This window comes from Centropristis striata, chromosome 17 (genome assembly GCF_030273125.1).
Source record: "Centropristis striata isolate RG_2023a ecotype Rhode Island chromosome 17, C.striata_1.0, whole genome shotgun sequence".
NCBI lineage: Eukaryota > Metazoa > Chordata > Actinopteri > Perciformes > Serranidae > Centropristis > Centropristis striata.
Window position 1 is genome coordinate 15527051 of NC_081533.1, and position 17667 is coordinate 15544717.

General features: G+C 36.2%; 1 protein-coding gene across 1 annotated transcript; it reads left to right on the forward strand.

Moving 5' to 3' along the window:
- The first annotated feature begins 899 nt into the window (after positions 1 to 899).
- On the forward strand, positions 900 to 16710 carry ripk3 (receptor-interacting serine-threonine kinase 3). The gene is made up of 13 exons (XM_059354197.1): positions 900 to 1116; positions 1980 to 2143; positions 2225 to 2390; positions 4471 to 4626; positions 5765 to 5913; positions 7550 to 7599; positions 9378 to 9539; positions 9643 to 9725; positions 9825 to 9888; positions 11082 to 11131; positions 12911 to 12956; positions 13078 to 13235; positions 15190 to 16710. Exons 2-13 carry the CDS (start codon positions 1986 to 1988, stop codon positions 15412 to 15414), a joined length of 1467 nt encoding a protein of 488 aa, XP_059210180.1. The 5' UTR covers positions 900 to 1116; positions 1980 to 1985; the 3' UTR covers positions 15415 to 16710.
- Positions 16711 to 17667: the final 957 nt, after the last annotated feature.

Below are 17667 nucleotides of genomic sequence, written 5' to 3' on the forward strand. Positions count from 1 at the left end.
TATATACATACATACATACATACACACATATATAGATATATCTTACCTGCACTGTAAAAAAAAAAAAAAAAAGTACCATGTTATTTTACAGGATATCTCTTGTTTTTTCTATATTAAGTGCCACAAAACAGGGAAAATTTATTTTATTACAAATATTAAACATAAAATGGAAGTTAAAATCTCTAAATTAATATAATGGTACATTATAGATTTTTTTCTCAGTATTATTCAATTTTTCCTACTGTTAAATGTTACATTTAATGTTAAAAATAACAATAGAGCAGTAAACAATCTGGCAGCAACACTTGCCATCATATTAAAATAAAATAAAAACCTTGGATATTCTACAGATTTTAAAAAAATACATATTTACTCTATATTATCCATATTTTAAAATACATTTTATGTTAAATAAATTATGGTTATATACACCTTTTTTTTCTTTTTCTTTTTTACAGTATTTAGTGCTGTTTTACAATCTAGATTGTTTTGTTGTGAGTTCTCGCGTGTCGGAAATACAACCATAGTGATTTTCTGCCTTTTCTCAGATATAAAGGAACAAGTTGGTACCTCATTTTTGGTGCTCAAATCATCAAAAATAATTTGAAAAAACAACAGCAATGTGGCTTTACAGAAATAATCAGGAGACCTTGTTGTGAGCAGTTTCATGAGGGAACTTAAAGCTACTCGACAGAAGATAGTTCCTTAATGAAACTGCTCACAACAAGTTCTGTAGATTTTCCAGAGTCATAGAAACATTCTGCACCTCGCACCAGAACCTTCACAATTAATAAAAAGCACTACAGGTTAGAGGAAAAAAAAATTTTTGGGGGGTGAACTGTCTCTTGAAACAATTTTGTGCCCTAAAAGTAAGAGAATATATATCAATCCTGTTAAAAGTTGTCTTCGAATAACAGTGTAAAATCTTTATTTACCATCTCGCGAGATTAAAGTCGACGATATTTCTCGTCGCGTTAAAAATCAGTCTCTCGAGATTTGTGAGTTATCAAACTTCTGTTTGTGACCTGTGGGGGCAGTAAAATGAAACGAAAAAGAGGAGGAGAAGCAGCAAGCAGCCAGGATGACTTCGCAGGGGCCGGCGGCTCGTTAAGAAGAGTAAGAACGAATTTAAGCGGCACAGTCCTGCTAACAGGCTAACAGTTAGCTCTGTAGTACAGTGTGTATGTGCTAACAGGCTAACAGTTAGCTCTGTAGTACAGTGTGTATGTGCTAACAGGCTAACAGTTAGCTCTATAGCAAAACAGTGCGTATGTGGTATGTGCTGCTGCTGCAGGAGGTGTTCACTTAGCGATCTCTGTTTGTTTACAACAAGCACTCTGTGCAGTTAGCGATAAATTCAAGATCGCTATTTTTATGATAATTAGCCATGCTGCTTTGTTTTGATCAGCTGCTGATGTTGTGCAGTTAGTGACGGTAGCCACAGGTGCGTCTCCCGTGTTTAATCCGTCGTGTATGTGATCACAGATCAGGGTCGAAACTGTTGCTAAGCGATTACCATACGTCACCTTCGGAGTCTCATTAATCCCTCTGGGGGATTTTATTTTTTTAAATTTATCTTATTTTAACTTTTAAAACCCCATGCCTACATCATGCATGTAAAGAGTTATAATAAAACATTTCAAAACGCATGTGCAACTCGGTTAAATAAAAGTCTGTTGGTCCAGTCATATGTTTTGTCATTGTAGTTTTCTTAAAATCTCGTCTCGTTCTCGTGAACCCAATATCGTGTCTCCTCTCGTCTCGTGAGCTGAGAGTATCGCCACAACCCTAACCATTAATGTTGAATGTTTTATAACTGTATTGTAATTTTTTTTTTAAAAAGGACACTGTCACATCCATGAATTAAACCAGTCTTCCTGACTGTAAAGATCCTCTTTTTTTGTATTTTTAGAGGAACAATATATTTTATTCTGTTGGCCAGTGAGGGTTTAATTATCTTTAATAATTTCCTCCTCCAGTGAACTATGGCTCTGTCTAGCTTTGTGTTACCAGCGATGATTGACGACTCCAGCCTCGAGGGCTGGAAGGTGATTGGCTCCGGGGGTTTTGGACAAGTCTACAAGGCCAGGCATCGAATATGGGGCTCCGATGTGGCCATTAAACTGCTTCACTATGACAACGGGTAAGCGGCTACCAAGACTTTTTTTATTTGCAGTGAACTAAAGTTGCCAGTTACTCATAATGCAAACACACACACACACAGGAACAATGCGCCTTTGCAGCGTGAGATCGACATGATGCGCCAAGGAAGCAGCCCGCATGTTATTCAGGTCCGAGGGGTCTTCAGGGGTCGACCACCCTCTGGCCAGACCACACAGCTGGGTCTGGTCATGGAGTTCATGGAGAGAGGATCACTGGCGTCCCTACAGGTAACCAGCTGGAAGAAGTACTCATTACTCTCTCTCCTCAATCGTCTATTGGTACGATAGCCGATTGGCTCTTTGGTGAGTAAGGGGGCTATGGGCTGAAATATGTGCCACCAGAAACTGAATTTGAATTATTTTTATTTTAATTTGAATTACTTAACTTGAATAATTGCATTATAAAAAGCCAATCAGCACCTCTGTTTTCTTTTGTAACATTTGTTGCCACCCGGTTGCCATGGTGTCTTTTCGGCCAATCAGCACCTCCGTTTTCTTTTGTAACATTTGTTGCCACCCGGTTGCCACTCGGCACGAAACGGAGCAAGAAGTTAGACTGGCTTGACCATGGATTGGCTGAAGAGACGATATGGCAACTAGGTGGCAACAAATGTTACAAAAGAAAACGGAGGTGCTGATTGGCCGAAGAGGCACTCTATGTATCCGTGCTCGATTGCTCTGCCTCAACTACCCGGATGTTCATCGCAGAAAATTGAATTAGAATTGTGAGAACTGAATGTTCAGTTCCAAACTAATAAATACAATTTCAAAGTCCAATTCAGATTCAGTTTTTCAATGCAATTATTCAAGTTAAGCATTTCAAATTCAAATATAAATAATTCAAATTCAGTTTATGGTGGCTCATATTTCAGCCCATACGGGGCATTCACACCTGAGCTGTTTGGTCTGCTTGACACTAACCCTGGTGTGCTTTGTCAGATTGTCTGCTTGGTTTTTGCTGGTGTGAATGCTCAAATGAACTCTGGTGCGGGCCAAAGAACCAAATTCTGGTCTGCTAAAATCCGGTGGTCTCGGTTCACTTCCAAGTGCGCCTGAGTTCGGTTTACTGGAGGTGAGAACACGGTCCGGACCAAAGGATGGAAGCAAACAAAAACACAAGGCATTCTCAGGTGAATTTGGGCAGAATTTTGATATCATCAGCAGGCAGGCTTGAAAAATGTCTCATGGACAAATGTGGTCTAATGATGAAGTAAAGGCCCTTATCCAAATATGGTCAGATGATCACATGACACACACACAAAAACAACAAATTATTTTCCAACAGAATGGTGGCTAATGGATTCAATTGCACATCAGTTAAATGCTGCATAAAAGTGAAAATCTCCACCACCGATATATTAAAGTCTGTGACTTGCTCTGTTCAATAGACGAAGGACAGTGTCAACAGCTTGACATTTGTTTACAATGCTGGATGCGCTTGATAAAGCACAGTGTGGAAGTAAACCACACCAAATGAAAAATGCAACATTGTTACCAGACTTTATATGTGAAAGCGACCTAAGAGTTGTGTTAATATTGCCACCAGAGGCTAAATCGCCCCATTGGTCCAATAGCCGATGGGACGATTTAAGACCAATATTTCTGGGGTTCAGAATAACCGCTATAATGCTTTTGCTGCATCCAAACAAAAGTCAGCCCAGACATGATTGGTCAATACTACTCAGACTTCAAACGGATTATATACGGGAATTATTTTTCTCTCTTCTAATTGTTCCTCCTTCTTGGCACAAAGGCAACGTTTATACTTTGCCACATGGATAAAGTCAATCAGATGCAAAAAAAATGGCAAGTTGCTGCAATGCTTGAACCAATTTTTAAACACATTTAGTTAAAAGTCCCAGTTAACACAGTCACCCAAACAAACCAAAACTCTTGTTGCTCTGAAACGGTCGTGATCCGGACAACCCAACCTACAACAACCAGACATTTGAAGCTGCTAACAGTTTGAATCTATACTTCCTACTTGCATCAATTATTTACTTTTATTTCTTAAATCTTATTTTATTTTTTTTATCTAATCAATTTCTAACCTGCCTCCAGTGTTGAGATGGTGCTTCCTCAGTTTGTGCTTTGTTTTTAATAGGATGGGTGGGGTGTTATTATTATTACTTTCTCCTTTTTTATGTAGAGCACTTTATGTTGCATCTCTCTTGTATGAAAAGTGCTATACATATAAAGTCTGATTGATTGATTGATCAACCTTTTGCTTTATGTTCTAAATAAGTAAGTGTAGCTCAGCACAACACAATGGCCAATATTTGTAAATCTGTAACTTAAAATCTTCCAGGAAACCTTACACGGAGCTCCACCCTGGCCGCTGGTCTTCAGACTGGCTCACCAAGTGGCTCTGGGTATAAACTTCCTCCACACTCTGTCTCCTGCGCTGCTCCACCTGGACCTGAAGCCCAGCAACGTGCTGCTGGACCTCGATCTCAATGCCAAGGTGAGTACCGGGCTTTCAGGGAAGGCCAGGCCTCGTTACGTCAGTTTACACACTTTATGGAGACTAATGGTTTTACCCTCAAAGTTGTAACTTGATAATAAGCAGAAATGGCATTTGATTTAAAAAAAAAGGTAGTGTAAGGGTTTTTACCATCAAACTTTTAAGTACTTACGTGTATGAGGTCTCTAGTTTATGGTTGTAAAGTTTCCTATGTTTTTTTGCATGGACTACAAATGTGTTTCTCTTGCTTGTTGTATGTGAATTTCTGCATACTGGGGTCACTAAACAGTCGTTTAATTGAATAAATTGGATATTACTGGGAAGCTAGACTAGAGCAGCTATTCTCAACCTTGGGGTCCCGACCCCAATTGGGGTCGCGAGATGATTTCTGGGGGTCACCAAATCATTTTGGAAGTCAGCTCTGTCTCCACTGTGTTCAAGTGTTCATGTGGTAATGTGGTAATGTGTTTTAGTCTTTTTGGTCATTTAATGTCTTTTTTTGGTCATTTTGTGTCTTTTTTGTCATTTTGTTTCTTTTTTTGGGCCATTTCGTGTCTTTTTTTGGTTATTTTGTGTCTTTTTTTTTGTCATTTTGTGTCTTTTTTTTGGTCATTTTGTGTCTCTTTTGGTCATTTTGTGTCTTTTTTTGTCAATTTGTGTCTTTTTGTGGTCATTTTTTGGTCAATTTGAGTCATTTTTTGCTTAATTTTATGTAATTTTTTGGTAATTTTGTTAAAAGTAACAAAATATAAAAAATATATGAATGCACAGACAGAGATGTTTTAGTTGTTGTCTGCTTCATTATTTGTCCAAAATTCATCGTATCAACCGAGTTTGTATGATCTGAACTGTGCGGGTGAGATTCTGTTCAGTGAGCGGGGGTCACAGACAACATGCATGTTAAATTGGGGGTCGCGACTCAAAAAGCTTGAGAACTACTGATTTAGAGGATGAACGGCTTTCCTAGGTTTTTCCAATAAGTGGGTTTCTCAACAGTTTACAGGACCAAAGTGCTCATCATCCAATTGCAGAAAATACAGAAATCTCCAAAATGCTTCCAAGTTTTTGAAACCAAATCACAGCATGGATTTTTTTATGGTGTCTTGATGTGGTTTTCTGGCTTATTTTCTTTCCTTAGCTCACAGATTTTGGCCTTGCCCGTGTCTACAACAGTGTCACGCGGCCCTCCAAGAAGGACAGCGAAGAAGGCGGGACAATCAGCTACATGCCGCCTGAGGCTTTTACTCTTGGGTCATACAGCCCTACCAGAGCCTCCGATATCTACAGGTACAAGAACACCAAACCTCCAATAACTACACTCTAAGAAATGATTCAGGGAGCCTGTAAATGTGACAGTAATATAAAGGTATGCATACTAAATATAAATGCTGAATATCATCATGAGTATTTGAGTTGACTACATAAAAATGAATTAGTAGAACTCCAACAGGAATCTGACTGGTTATTTTGTTATTTGTTTTTTATTATAACACCTGTTTTAATAAAAAACAAATAACAAAATAACCAGTACATTTTTCATTATTTGATTTTTGATTGCCAATTGAAAATGGAAAGAACGAATGATACACAGATTTTTACTTCCTCAAAATAAATTAATATTTGACTCACAGATTACATGGTTTAAATATTTGTAATAAGTGTAAAATCAGTCAGTACAACACATTTTTTTAAGTAAATCATAAGCAAATTTGCAGTTATATCCTACAAATGTTTTTAATTATATTTACTCAGTTTGTTTAGTGATTACTACTCAGGTTTTCCATATGGTTAACATAATATTTCAGTTACATTCACTCAATTTATGTGGTAATCGAGCCAAGTCAATTAATTCAGACGTACATGAAAATATTACTTAAATTTACTCATTACTCATGTTTTGTTCAACCGATTTGAGAGCTTTCAAATCAACTCAATATTTTTAAGAGTAAAAATGTTGCACTGATTGAATTAAGTAATATGCAGTATTATTTTTTTGAGTGTAGATTAACAAGCTTTACATGATCACAAAGATGCCATTTTGACTTCTATCTATGGGAAGATACAAATAGGTTGTTATTTCCGTATATTTAAACATGCGCAAGGGTCATTCATCACCACCAAGCAACTTTAACCCTTTGGAGTCTGGGGCTATTTTGTCGGTTTTTGACTCCTTTTCATTCTGCATTTATAAACAACTTAAAAAGTGGATAATTTTCAACACAAAAAAACACACACAAAATTACAAAAATACACATAAAAACACTTTTTTAAACAATACAACCCACATAAAAACTCACCGAAAAAAAACATACTTTTTTTTTAATTTTATTTTTTTACAAAAACCACCCAAAAATGACAGAAACACACATAAAACACACAAAAACACACAAACAACACACACAAATTGACAAAAAAACCCCACACAAAAAACATTAAAGACAAAATATTACATTAAAAATGCTGAATGCAAACTGCAAAATTTGAAAAACCTGCAAACATTTACACTTGGTCGAGGTGGGTTTTTTTTTTAACCTTTGCTGAAAAAGAGTTGATGCACTAAATTGGACATGGAAACTTCTAAAAAAAAAAAGCTGACAGCAGGGCTCCATGCTGCTTCGTTTTTATGTTGCAACATCATGAAGAAGTTTTGCCCCAGTGCTTTCATGACTCCAGAGGGTTAATCTTGGTAGGAAGTGAAAAAATATCAGTGGTATAGTCCTTTAACAGGTAAGGGAAATGGTCTGGGGTGTACAGTAAAAGCATTTACCGCAAACTTCCAGGTAGTCAGGTGACTTCTTTATATTTTTTTTAAACCGCACCCAAATGCTCCACACCTCCCCTCTGGTATCCAAATACTCTGGCACTGATTTTTATTGTTGATGATGATTAATAATCCTGGCATGTAACTCTGTCTGTCTTTCAGTTATGGTATTCTCTTATGGTCCATGGTCACAGGGAAGCAGCCATATGCAAGTAAGTGGCTGTTTATGCCTCTCTTAAGCCTCTCCCTGTCTCTGCTCAAAACATCTCTCTTTCTCTTTTTGTTGTAATTTGAGTTCTTTATTTTTTGCACAATGACACATGGTGCAAGAATGGCAGGACTTTATTAGTGTAGCCATGCGTACTGTTCATTTTCTTGGTTCTGATCTGTCTTGTAAACCAAAACACACAGAAAAAGCTACGCTTTAAATATGTGGAAAGGCTTGAATCTGAATTATTTTTGGGGCAGTGCAAGCTGTAAACATCACTGATATATAACACTTTATTTAAACTCGTAAGACACTGAGGTTTCCCTCATTTACGGTGACAAAACTAAAACCCAAGACTGACATACACAGTTAAAACGATGTACGGTTTGAAAGATAAAAAGTTAGACTCTAGTTTCACGCCACTTAAACCTCTGAGGTCCAGGAGATTTTGGTTCAAATTTGTCAACTTCCTGTGCATTAATTTCTGTCTGTGATTAGCATCTTTCAGTCTGTCCTTACATCACATGCATGGCTCCTTTTTCTCCACACAAACTTGGCTATCAGTCAGATTTTTCATTTTATTTTAATTAACAAAGTATAAAGCTGCCAGGAACCCAAAATACAAACAAAAGACACAGGTTTCTATGGAAATGTAACTTTTTTTAAATGTATTTTTTATTTACCATTTATACACACAAAAACAGCAGAAAAAATAATAAATAATAAAACTACAAAACAGTCTATTTGTACGTAAATTAAAAATAGTAATAGTTTTCATTGTAGAAAGAAAATTCACATTTTAAAAATGGTCTAGAAACATAAATGGCACACTGTGAAAGCTCCTATGATTGAACTTTAAGTGGCTTTCTCAGCTTGTCTACATATCATATATAAATAAAGTTAATACTGTAAATAAAACGTGTATTTTCAATAAATAGATGGACTCCAGAGGGTTAATGGTTAATGCAGCCAAAAGCTGCCCGACTCAGCAGCTCGGCAGCTTTAAGCGTTAGCATTAGGGATGCAAATTATCGATTCATTCATTAATCGTTAGTTGATTGACCTTATCGATCGATTAATGATTAACTGATAAGTGGCTTTTTTCCTGAGAACATACATTTCTCACGGTGTCTGTAACGTAAAGCAAAATATTGCTTATATACTGAATAAAAAATGCACGTTATATTCCTCAATTAATGTTTTATTGTACCAGTTGGGATAGGGTACAGATAATGGCATTTAACCAAAATAAATTCTGCACAGAAAATTTAAATACATAAATAATTGTGCACTGGCTCACCTGCGCACCACAACAGGGCTGCATGCAGGTTTTGAAGGTGGTATCTAAGCGAACTCGTAGAGCTGCTGAACTTAAACGTAGTACCGCAGAGTTTACATTTAGCGTGTTTGTCACCATTAATTAGCTTGAAATGCTCCCATACTCCACTCCGTTTTGAGCGCCTCATGTTTGTGTGCTGGGATTCTCGCCGCCCGCGAGAATCCCGCGTTAGGTTCAAGTAAATTCGGTGTGGCCTAGATTAAGCAATGGCAACCTCAGCTGGGGACACCATGACATTTCACTGAAAAAACTCCTGTATAAAATGGTCCTAGATTCAGTTAACCTACAATTAATTAATTTAATCGATTAAATTATTTTCGACAATTAACCGATAGTCGATTAACCGTTTACATCCCTAGTTAGCATTACTCCAGACCTTATTATATCCAGGTAATTGAGGTCTCACTTACCTCTGACAGCCTTTTTAATTCTTCTCACTGTAGATGCAAGACCCACTTTAGTTCAGCTTCGCATCCCGGAGGGAGACCGCCCACCGCTGGAGGAGATCAGGGCTCAGGCTGCAGGGCTCGCTGGGTTGACTACACTGATGGAGCTGATGGTGAAATGCTGGGACAAAACACCCGACCAAAGGCCTACAGCCCTTGGTGTGAAAACCCCTTCATTTACCTCTGAAACTCTTGAAACAAAACGGTTTAATAGGTTGTGATATCTGGGTTTAACATTCAATCTTTACTCTGTTGTTGACAGAGTGCGCGACTGTGGTAGAAGACCTGTATAAGATGCACAAATATGCAATCAATGAAGCTGTCTATCAAGTGCGGAAGAAACTGGTGAGGAACAAATCTCTTCATGAACTCTGAAGTCATGCCGAGTGGTTTTGAAATGTTGACATGATGCTATTTTTGTCCCTTTTCTCTTCCTCTTTCCAGGACGAAAAGGAAGAAGAGGGCATGATCGAGCAGGTTGAGAGGGTTCATATCACCCAGACTTCAGGTCTGCTATGATCATTTACTCCCCACCACTTATAAATATGAGTTTTTTATGACTAGTCTTTTGTGTTTGACGGCTACCTTGCCATAGGCTAAGGCTGCACAACTTGGAAAATATATATAATTGTGATTATTTTTGACTAATATTGGGATTGAGATATGATTCACAACATTCGGGGGAATAATAATTTTTCTAATTCCCATTGAAAAATGGTCATGGTGTCATTGTTTGGAATATCTCTACTTTTTTATTCAATATGTAGAATATCATTTGTTTGCCGGGACATCTTAGCAGCACAATAAAACACAACCGACACTGTGATTTAGGTATTTGGATAGTCCATAACATGATGGCAGTTCCATTAATTGTGCAGCACTGCCAAAGACATGTAAAATATGGACGTAGTCTTTAGCCCCTTTCATAGTGCTGTTTCATGCCGGGACATTTACGGCTCTGTAACGTCTCGCCTCCACTATGAACACGCTCAAAGCGGGATGCCGGGATCAAATGATCACACCAATTTTCAGCCTCCAGAGAGTCATCGAAACACTGTTCACTGCGGCCGCCGCTTATTGTAAACAAATTAGCATGCTAACTGTCCACGTTGTGTCCGCCGCTGATCATAAACAAACAGGCATCGCTAATTGTGCACAGTGTCCGGTGGTTGTTGTAAACGAAAGGAGGTCGCTAAGTGAACACCTACTGCTGCAGCACATACACACTGTACTGCTACAGAGCTAACTGTGTAGCCTATTAGCACTGCACCACTACACAGCACTGCTGCTGCTCTATGAAAGGGCAGAATATCACTTTGCCTTTGCAGCATCACTATTAACGCACTAAGGCGCAAAGCCAACACAGATCTTTCCGGCAATATAGCGGAACATTTGCGGGACTGCACTATGAAATGCAGGAGTGGGGTTTGGGCTTTTGGCTACATTTAGCAAGCTGTTAGCTTAGCTTTGCAGGGAAACTGAAAACTGGGAAACAACTAGCCTGGCTCGTTCAAAACGGCAACAAAATCTGTCGGACAATAGGCCTACCTCTAAATCTCACTAATTAACACGTTTTATCTTGGGTTGTTTAATTTGAGCAAGGCTAGCTGTTTCACCCTGCTTCCAGCATATATGCTCGCTAAACTATGTTAACAAAATGATCATTTTACAGCATTAATTGTATTTGGTCTTTTTCTGCAGTGAGTGAAGACGTTGGTGACAACACGCCAACAGGTCGCCCACCCATTCAGGTGAGATTCAGACACTTAGATGGTCGACAAACAGAGGTATCAATTTCTTGCTTGAATTAGTTTTATAGAGAAGTATCCTTAATAATGGAGAACAAACAACACGTCATCATTTGGTCTCTTTCTAGGATATTGTTGACAAAATATTATTGTCTAAACCCAACAGGAATGACGCAGAATTGTCTAGGAGATATTTTTTCTTTGTCACAAATTGGCCAATGCTGTGGTGTTTCTGCACTGTATTTTTGCTGCCACGGTGAAATATAACATGCATCACTTCCTGCTGCAGCAGGGGGATTTTCAGTGTTCAACACAGTTCATGGGTGGATCAAGATTGGGCAATTAAAGATATAATGCAACTTTATTTCAAATAATACATATTTCCCTATTCCAGAAAACATATTAACTTTGGAATAATTCAACATATCGGGAAAAACTGATGGTTTCTAGTTGAGGGTAGGATAATTATATTGATATCACTCTCGTAATGGTTGGACACTGTATATGTAGCCAGCAGCTTATTAGCTTAGCTTAGCATGAAGACTGGAAGCAAAGGGAAACAGCTAGCCTGGCTTTGTCCAAAGATAACATTTCTTGTCTTCCAGCACCTCTAAAGCGTACTTTTATTCAATCTGTACAAAAACTGAAGTATAAAAACAACTTTTTGTCATTGTATGGGAGGTTAGAGATGATGGTAGAAAGATTTTCTTACCTTAGCTAGCTGCTTTCCCTTATTTTCAGTCTTAATGCTAAGTTAGCCTGTGTTAGCTTCAAATTTAGCAAACAGACGTGAGGGTGGTATCAACCTGTTAATATAACTTTACTTACTTTACCCTTACCTTTTTTTTTATTTACAAGACTGTCCTGGCAAATAAAGCTTCAACACATTGAACAAAGTTTCAGACAAACAACAAATAACAAATGAAGACGATAAGAAAATTTAAAACATAATGAGTATATGTAAAACGAAGATTCAAGGCAACAAATTATGACCTATATTATACCTATTTTAACATGACCCCGAAGTGTTTAACTGGACAGTTTGTGGAGGTGTGGAAGCTCATTTAAACTAAACAACCAAACATTTGTTTGCCTTCAAGTGCACTAGCTTGGTTCATTTTAGGTGAAAACCTGATCGGACCCAAACAGGTGCTTGTCGTCTGCGTGACAAGGACGACACATCACAATCTGTCTTTCATCAGGGTCTGCCTTCTCATACGACATAAATGTGGTTTTGCTTCATTATTCTATAACAAGGAGAGTCAGCAAGTTTCACTCAATTCTATCAAAAACAAGCAACCTTTTCAACCCTTTGCTGACATTTTTTATATCTTTTGTGCACTTGAGGAAGTGCAGTGTAAATTGAAACCATTGGAAATGAATGTCAGTCTAGTCTACAGGCGGTAAAGCGCACCAATCTTTTGTTTTAAGTCTTGTGAATGACCTGTTTTGTGGTTTCCCCTTTTTCCCCCCAGTTATCTTCTCCACAAGCAAAACAGAGCAGTCTGACAACATAAAAAAAATCCAAAACCCAAATTTAAAGTCATAGTGGCAACTTATTCATTGGATTAATGGTTTACTAGAATTTTAAGCCCACAAGTTGACCATTTCAAAGATTTCAAGTGTTAATAAAATGGTAGGCTGTTTGATTCTTTTGTCTTCATGTGCCATTTTGGATTCCCAATAGCTGACCAGTTATTTCCTATTATGCAAAACGTATATGTAAATAATTGGAGACTTTATGATGTATTACAATGCAACTTTTCCATATTTTTCTTGCAGGAAATGGCTGGCTCTGCAAATCTAAAAGACAAAGCAAGATTCAAAGGTAAAAAGGAAGTTGTATAGAAACCACTGAAGTAGAAGGGGAAACTTTTTTTTTTTAGATCACAAATCAGACAAACAAACCACGGCTTAATGTTTTTTTAATATAAATGTTTCACTTTCAGATGCGCATTCATCTCGACCAGCAAATGAAGTGAGAAAGTCCTCCGTTTGTCCCATACGTTCGTCACCGCCGCCTCCTTCGACTGAGAAGCCACTTCAAGGCAAAGCAGCAAAAAACACCCAGCGGGCTTTCAAGGAACAGCTCTCTTCACAGTACCAGGTGGGTTTTTTTTTAGTTTCTTACCATAGACCATATACAGCATTAAAAACACACTATATTTACTTTGCTAAAGGGTATTTAAATAGTTAATGTTGGATTTTTTTCTATAATTAGGGGATATAAAGTATTCCTTTGTAATATATTTACTGTAAATGCATCTTAATGGACACGTTTTTTTTCCCTCAGTGGAAGTAATTGTTTTTTATGCTACTATAAACTTTTAATCTTGTGTTTTGGCGCCCCCTTCAGACAAAAGTGGGAGTGTTTATAGGCACCACCGCATCGCGATGTAAAGATATTGATCTGGCAATATATGAATATAATAAAAAATTATATACCTTAAAATTTGGTGTATAAGTTGCACTTTTTTCCATCTAAAAAGTTGGGTGCGGGTTATACACCAGTGCCACCTATAGACCAAGGTAAATGCTGACATAGTAAATATGACCCACAAGATTGCGGAACAGGAACAGTCTTGTTAATAAAAAAAAAGGGGAAAAAAATAATATACTTGGTTGAAAAAAATGTTTAACGTTAATTTAAGCTCATGGTTCAGATGTTGTACTATTTCCTTAAGAAGTTAATGCGTTTGAAAAAACGCAATCTGAAAAGTAAACCTACTTAACAGGTTATGTTTTGAATATTGAAAATAACATGTATAATGTTTTTATTAACAAATAGCAATAGAAAACCTTGTTTTTACAGTTTTAGAGACTGAAAAACGGCCTACGACTTATATTCCAGTGCGACTTATAGGCCAAATTTTACGGTATATATACATATATGTATATATAATAAACACGCACACATAATATATTATATATATTTTTTATATTTTATAATTCTGGAAATAATAACCGAGAAAATAAGGAATAAATAAAAAGCTGAATAAATTACTAAATAAAAATAAATAAATAAATAAATAAAAAACACCACCCCATGTTCAGTGTCAGTCAATTGCTGACTATTGAAATAAAATAAATACAACTAAAACAAACAGCTAAAACCATTTCTAAACCTTTCCAAGCATTGTTTTTTGCATTATTAGTTGTGTTAAAGTTTTTAGTGCAGAAATCGGACGTCCATGTTGTCCATTATTGGCCGAAAATATCAATCAACTGATATATTGGTCTGTCTCTGAACAAAATCATTATTATTAATAACTGTGCTCGTTAAAAAAAAAAAGTGGAGATGAACGACAAGCTTTTCCTCCAGCTCATCTTTTCTGTTAATTTTGTTGTGGTATTGACATGAAAAAATGAAAAAAATCTGGTCGGTTTCTCTGTTTGTCTTCTTTCTTTGTGTATTTATTATTAGAAAATAAAGTTAAATGCCATAAAGTATTATTAAAAAATGCTTTCCTAGGACATTAAATAATTACTCTATGATGTATGTATGACACTGTACGACATTGTATGATGTAAATACTCCTGACATAATAACTTTTTTACTTTTGCTAATTTATGTTGGTAATCAGTCAAACTATGATGCAGCATGCCATGATTGGAATGAATATACTTGTCGTTTTATGTGAATATATATTTTTAATTTTATTTATGTTTTAAATTCGGACCCCACTAAAAGTAGCTCCACTTTAGGGTCGAGCTAATGGGGATCCTTCTAAATAAACACATAAACACTATGGAACCGTAAAAGTTTTTGTTTTATTAGCCAAAAGGTTAGCTAAGTAGTTAGCTTAGCAAGCTACTTAGCCAAAAAGCTAGCTTAGTAGTTAGCTTAGCAAGCTAGTTTGCTAAATACTTAGCCAAGAAGTTAGCTAAGTAGTTAGCTTAGCAAGCTACTATATTGTGTCATCGTAAGATAAAATTATCGACTGTGACTCGTCAAAATATCTTCTGTGAAAAATGCCTATTATTATTCCAAGCAAATATATATATATATATAATACCTGACTGCTGTTGTTTTCTCTCTCTTTTTATTTGTGTTTGTGCAGCGTCAGTTTTCCAGCCCCAACACTCCAACCTGCTGCAACCATAATACACGTGGCCGTGATATTCACCTCAGCAACGTCACCGGATTTCAGCACGGCGACAACAACACCATGCACATCCAGTTAATAGACTCCGATAGAAGACGGCACCCGACAGCGCCGTCTAGAGTCAACCTGCCGCCACAGCAGCCAGGAAGCTGGAAGGACAAGACCGGAGGAGCCGGCTGAGCTCACGTGGACCTCAAGTTCTCTAATTTTCTCTTACAGCTCTTTATGCTTGGATTGTCCTTTCTTGCACAACAGGAAAGTCATATTTTGTAAGGGAAGAGAAACTTCCCATATGAAAGGGTAGCTGCGTGTTTTAAAATTTGCTGTGTTGCTTTTTTAAATCTGCAAGTCATTCAGATGTAGTTTAGACAGCATGCAGGCGTTGAAAATGATGATTTGGTTGTTGCTGGGTTTTTTTTTTATAACTGTATTTATTTTGCTTATTTTGTAAGAAAATGTGAAAACCAATGAGCCCAAAAAAAACCAAACCTCACACCTCCCTTTTGCCCTGTCAGCAGTTTAAATGTGAGCCAAGTCTGGTCATATGGTCTTGCTTACAGTAGTTACAGTGCCAACTCACCATCAGGGATCCAAAAATCACTATACAGTAACAACAGATTGACTATTAATCAAAAACAGGTTGATATATATATAGTCTATTATTTTGATTTTTAACCTTTGGTGCACATGTGACCATCTCTTTGGTCATAGAGGTTAAAAACAAACATGAAGAATAATTTGCAAGTTTGCATAAAAAATATTGATCATCAAACTGTATTTTGGAAATTGCAAATATTTTTGTACTTAATGCATTAATTTGGTTTCTTTTTTATACTTCTGCACCCTTTTGTGGGTGTACAGTCATGGAAAAAATGATTAGACCACCATTGTTTTCTCTAATTTCTTGTTCATTTTAATGCCTGGTACAACTAAAGGTACATTTGTTTGGACAAATATAATGATGACAACAAAAATACCTCATAAGAGTTTAATTTAAGAGCTGATGTCTAGACATTTTCTATGGTTTTCTTGATAATGATTTTGGTTATTATCAAGAAAACCATGGAAAATGGCTAGATATCAAGAAATTGAAGAAAACAATGGTCTTATAATTTATTTTTTTTACAAACTAATGAAGTGCAGCAAATAAAATTTTCTGACCCTATAAGAACTTTATTATGAATCTTGAATTTTAACATATATGTATAAAAGACATGCAGAATGTTAATGTATCAGTGTTGCCATAAAGAGTTATATTGACAATCTTGAATACTCATTAGAAGCATAATGTAGCTTCAATGAAGTGTTGGAACAACAGTGTATGGAATATTTTTGTACCGTAATTATCATCTTGTACTATGCAACATTTCTTTATTTCTTTAAAAAAAAACATGGGCTATCTCCTTTAATATTGCTTCAGTGGAAAAAAAAGAGAGAAGAAAGGAAGCATTAATAAATTCTGTGTTTTTGCTGAAATGTGTTTGGAGTTCTCTGTTACACTTTTTATGTTTTGTGATCCAGCTGCAAATTCTAAGTCTCAATTCAAAAACCAAAATCATGGTTCCACTAACAGTTAATTTCATTTTTCATAGTTCATATTTCAAGTGGTAAATATCAGAGAGCTGAAACAATAAGTCTATTAACTGGCTGTCAGAAAAAAAAATCAGGCAAATGGTTAAATAATAAAGAGGCTTACGTTTTTGTTTTTTAATTAAGGCAAAATTCTCCGGGTTCAGTCCCGTAAATCTGAGAATTTAAATGGATAGATTGATCTTTATTTGTCACTGTCACCAGTATAATGAAATTAGAAAAACATGCTCAACATTCGGTATGGATTCCATAAAAAAAAAAATGAAATCCCTAAAATATATAAAATAGCCAAAATGCAATTTACTGAGTTTGTTCTCTTAAATCTTTTTTTATAACTGTATACATTGGTTGCACAAAATTACATTTACGGTTAGTGGTTAGTCAATCATTACAAAATGAATTGGCAACTTTTTTGGTACTCACTTAATGGTCAAAGTTATTTTGTGTTTGTATTAACTTTCCTCCATGGTATTTTTTTTTCTATCGGTACAAAAACAAAACAAAAGTGACTTAACAGGTACAACAATGACAGGATTTTTTTATGTAATAATCCCGCCCTAATTATATTTGATATAATTTATCATCATTATACATTTGTAAATGGAATATCTTAAAAAATGTATTGATTGATTGATTGATTGAGAATTTATTTAAACACAAAATAAAAGATGAACAATTAAAAACAAACAAACAACAATACAAGACAACAACACAAAATGAAACAACAAGACACTTAACACTCAACACTTATTTGTTCAAAAGGAGCGGGAAGAAGCCAAAGCTTATTAAATCCCTTCTCCCTATGTTAATTTACTATACACAGTTATATAATGTATGTATAAC

What these genes read in the sequence shown, in the direction of transcription:
- ripk3 (XM_059354197.1), top strand. Translation starts at nt 1,986, where the DNA reads ATGGCTCTGTCTAGCTTTGTGTTACCAGCGATGATTGACGACTCCAGC. An exon ending in CTGCTTCACTATGACAACGG is followed by an intron (nt 2,144 to 2,224) that starts GTAAGCGGCTAC and finishes ACACACACACAG; the next exon opens with GAACAATGCGCCTTTGCAGC. An exon ending in CCAAAGGCCTACAGCCCTTG is followed by an intron (nt 9,540 to 9,642) that starts GTGTGAAAACCC and finishes TGTTGTTGACAG; the next exon opens with AGTGCGCGACTGTGGTAGAA.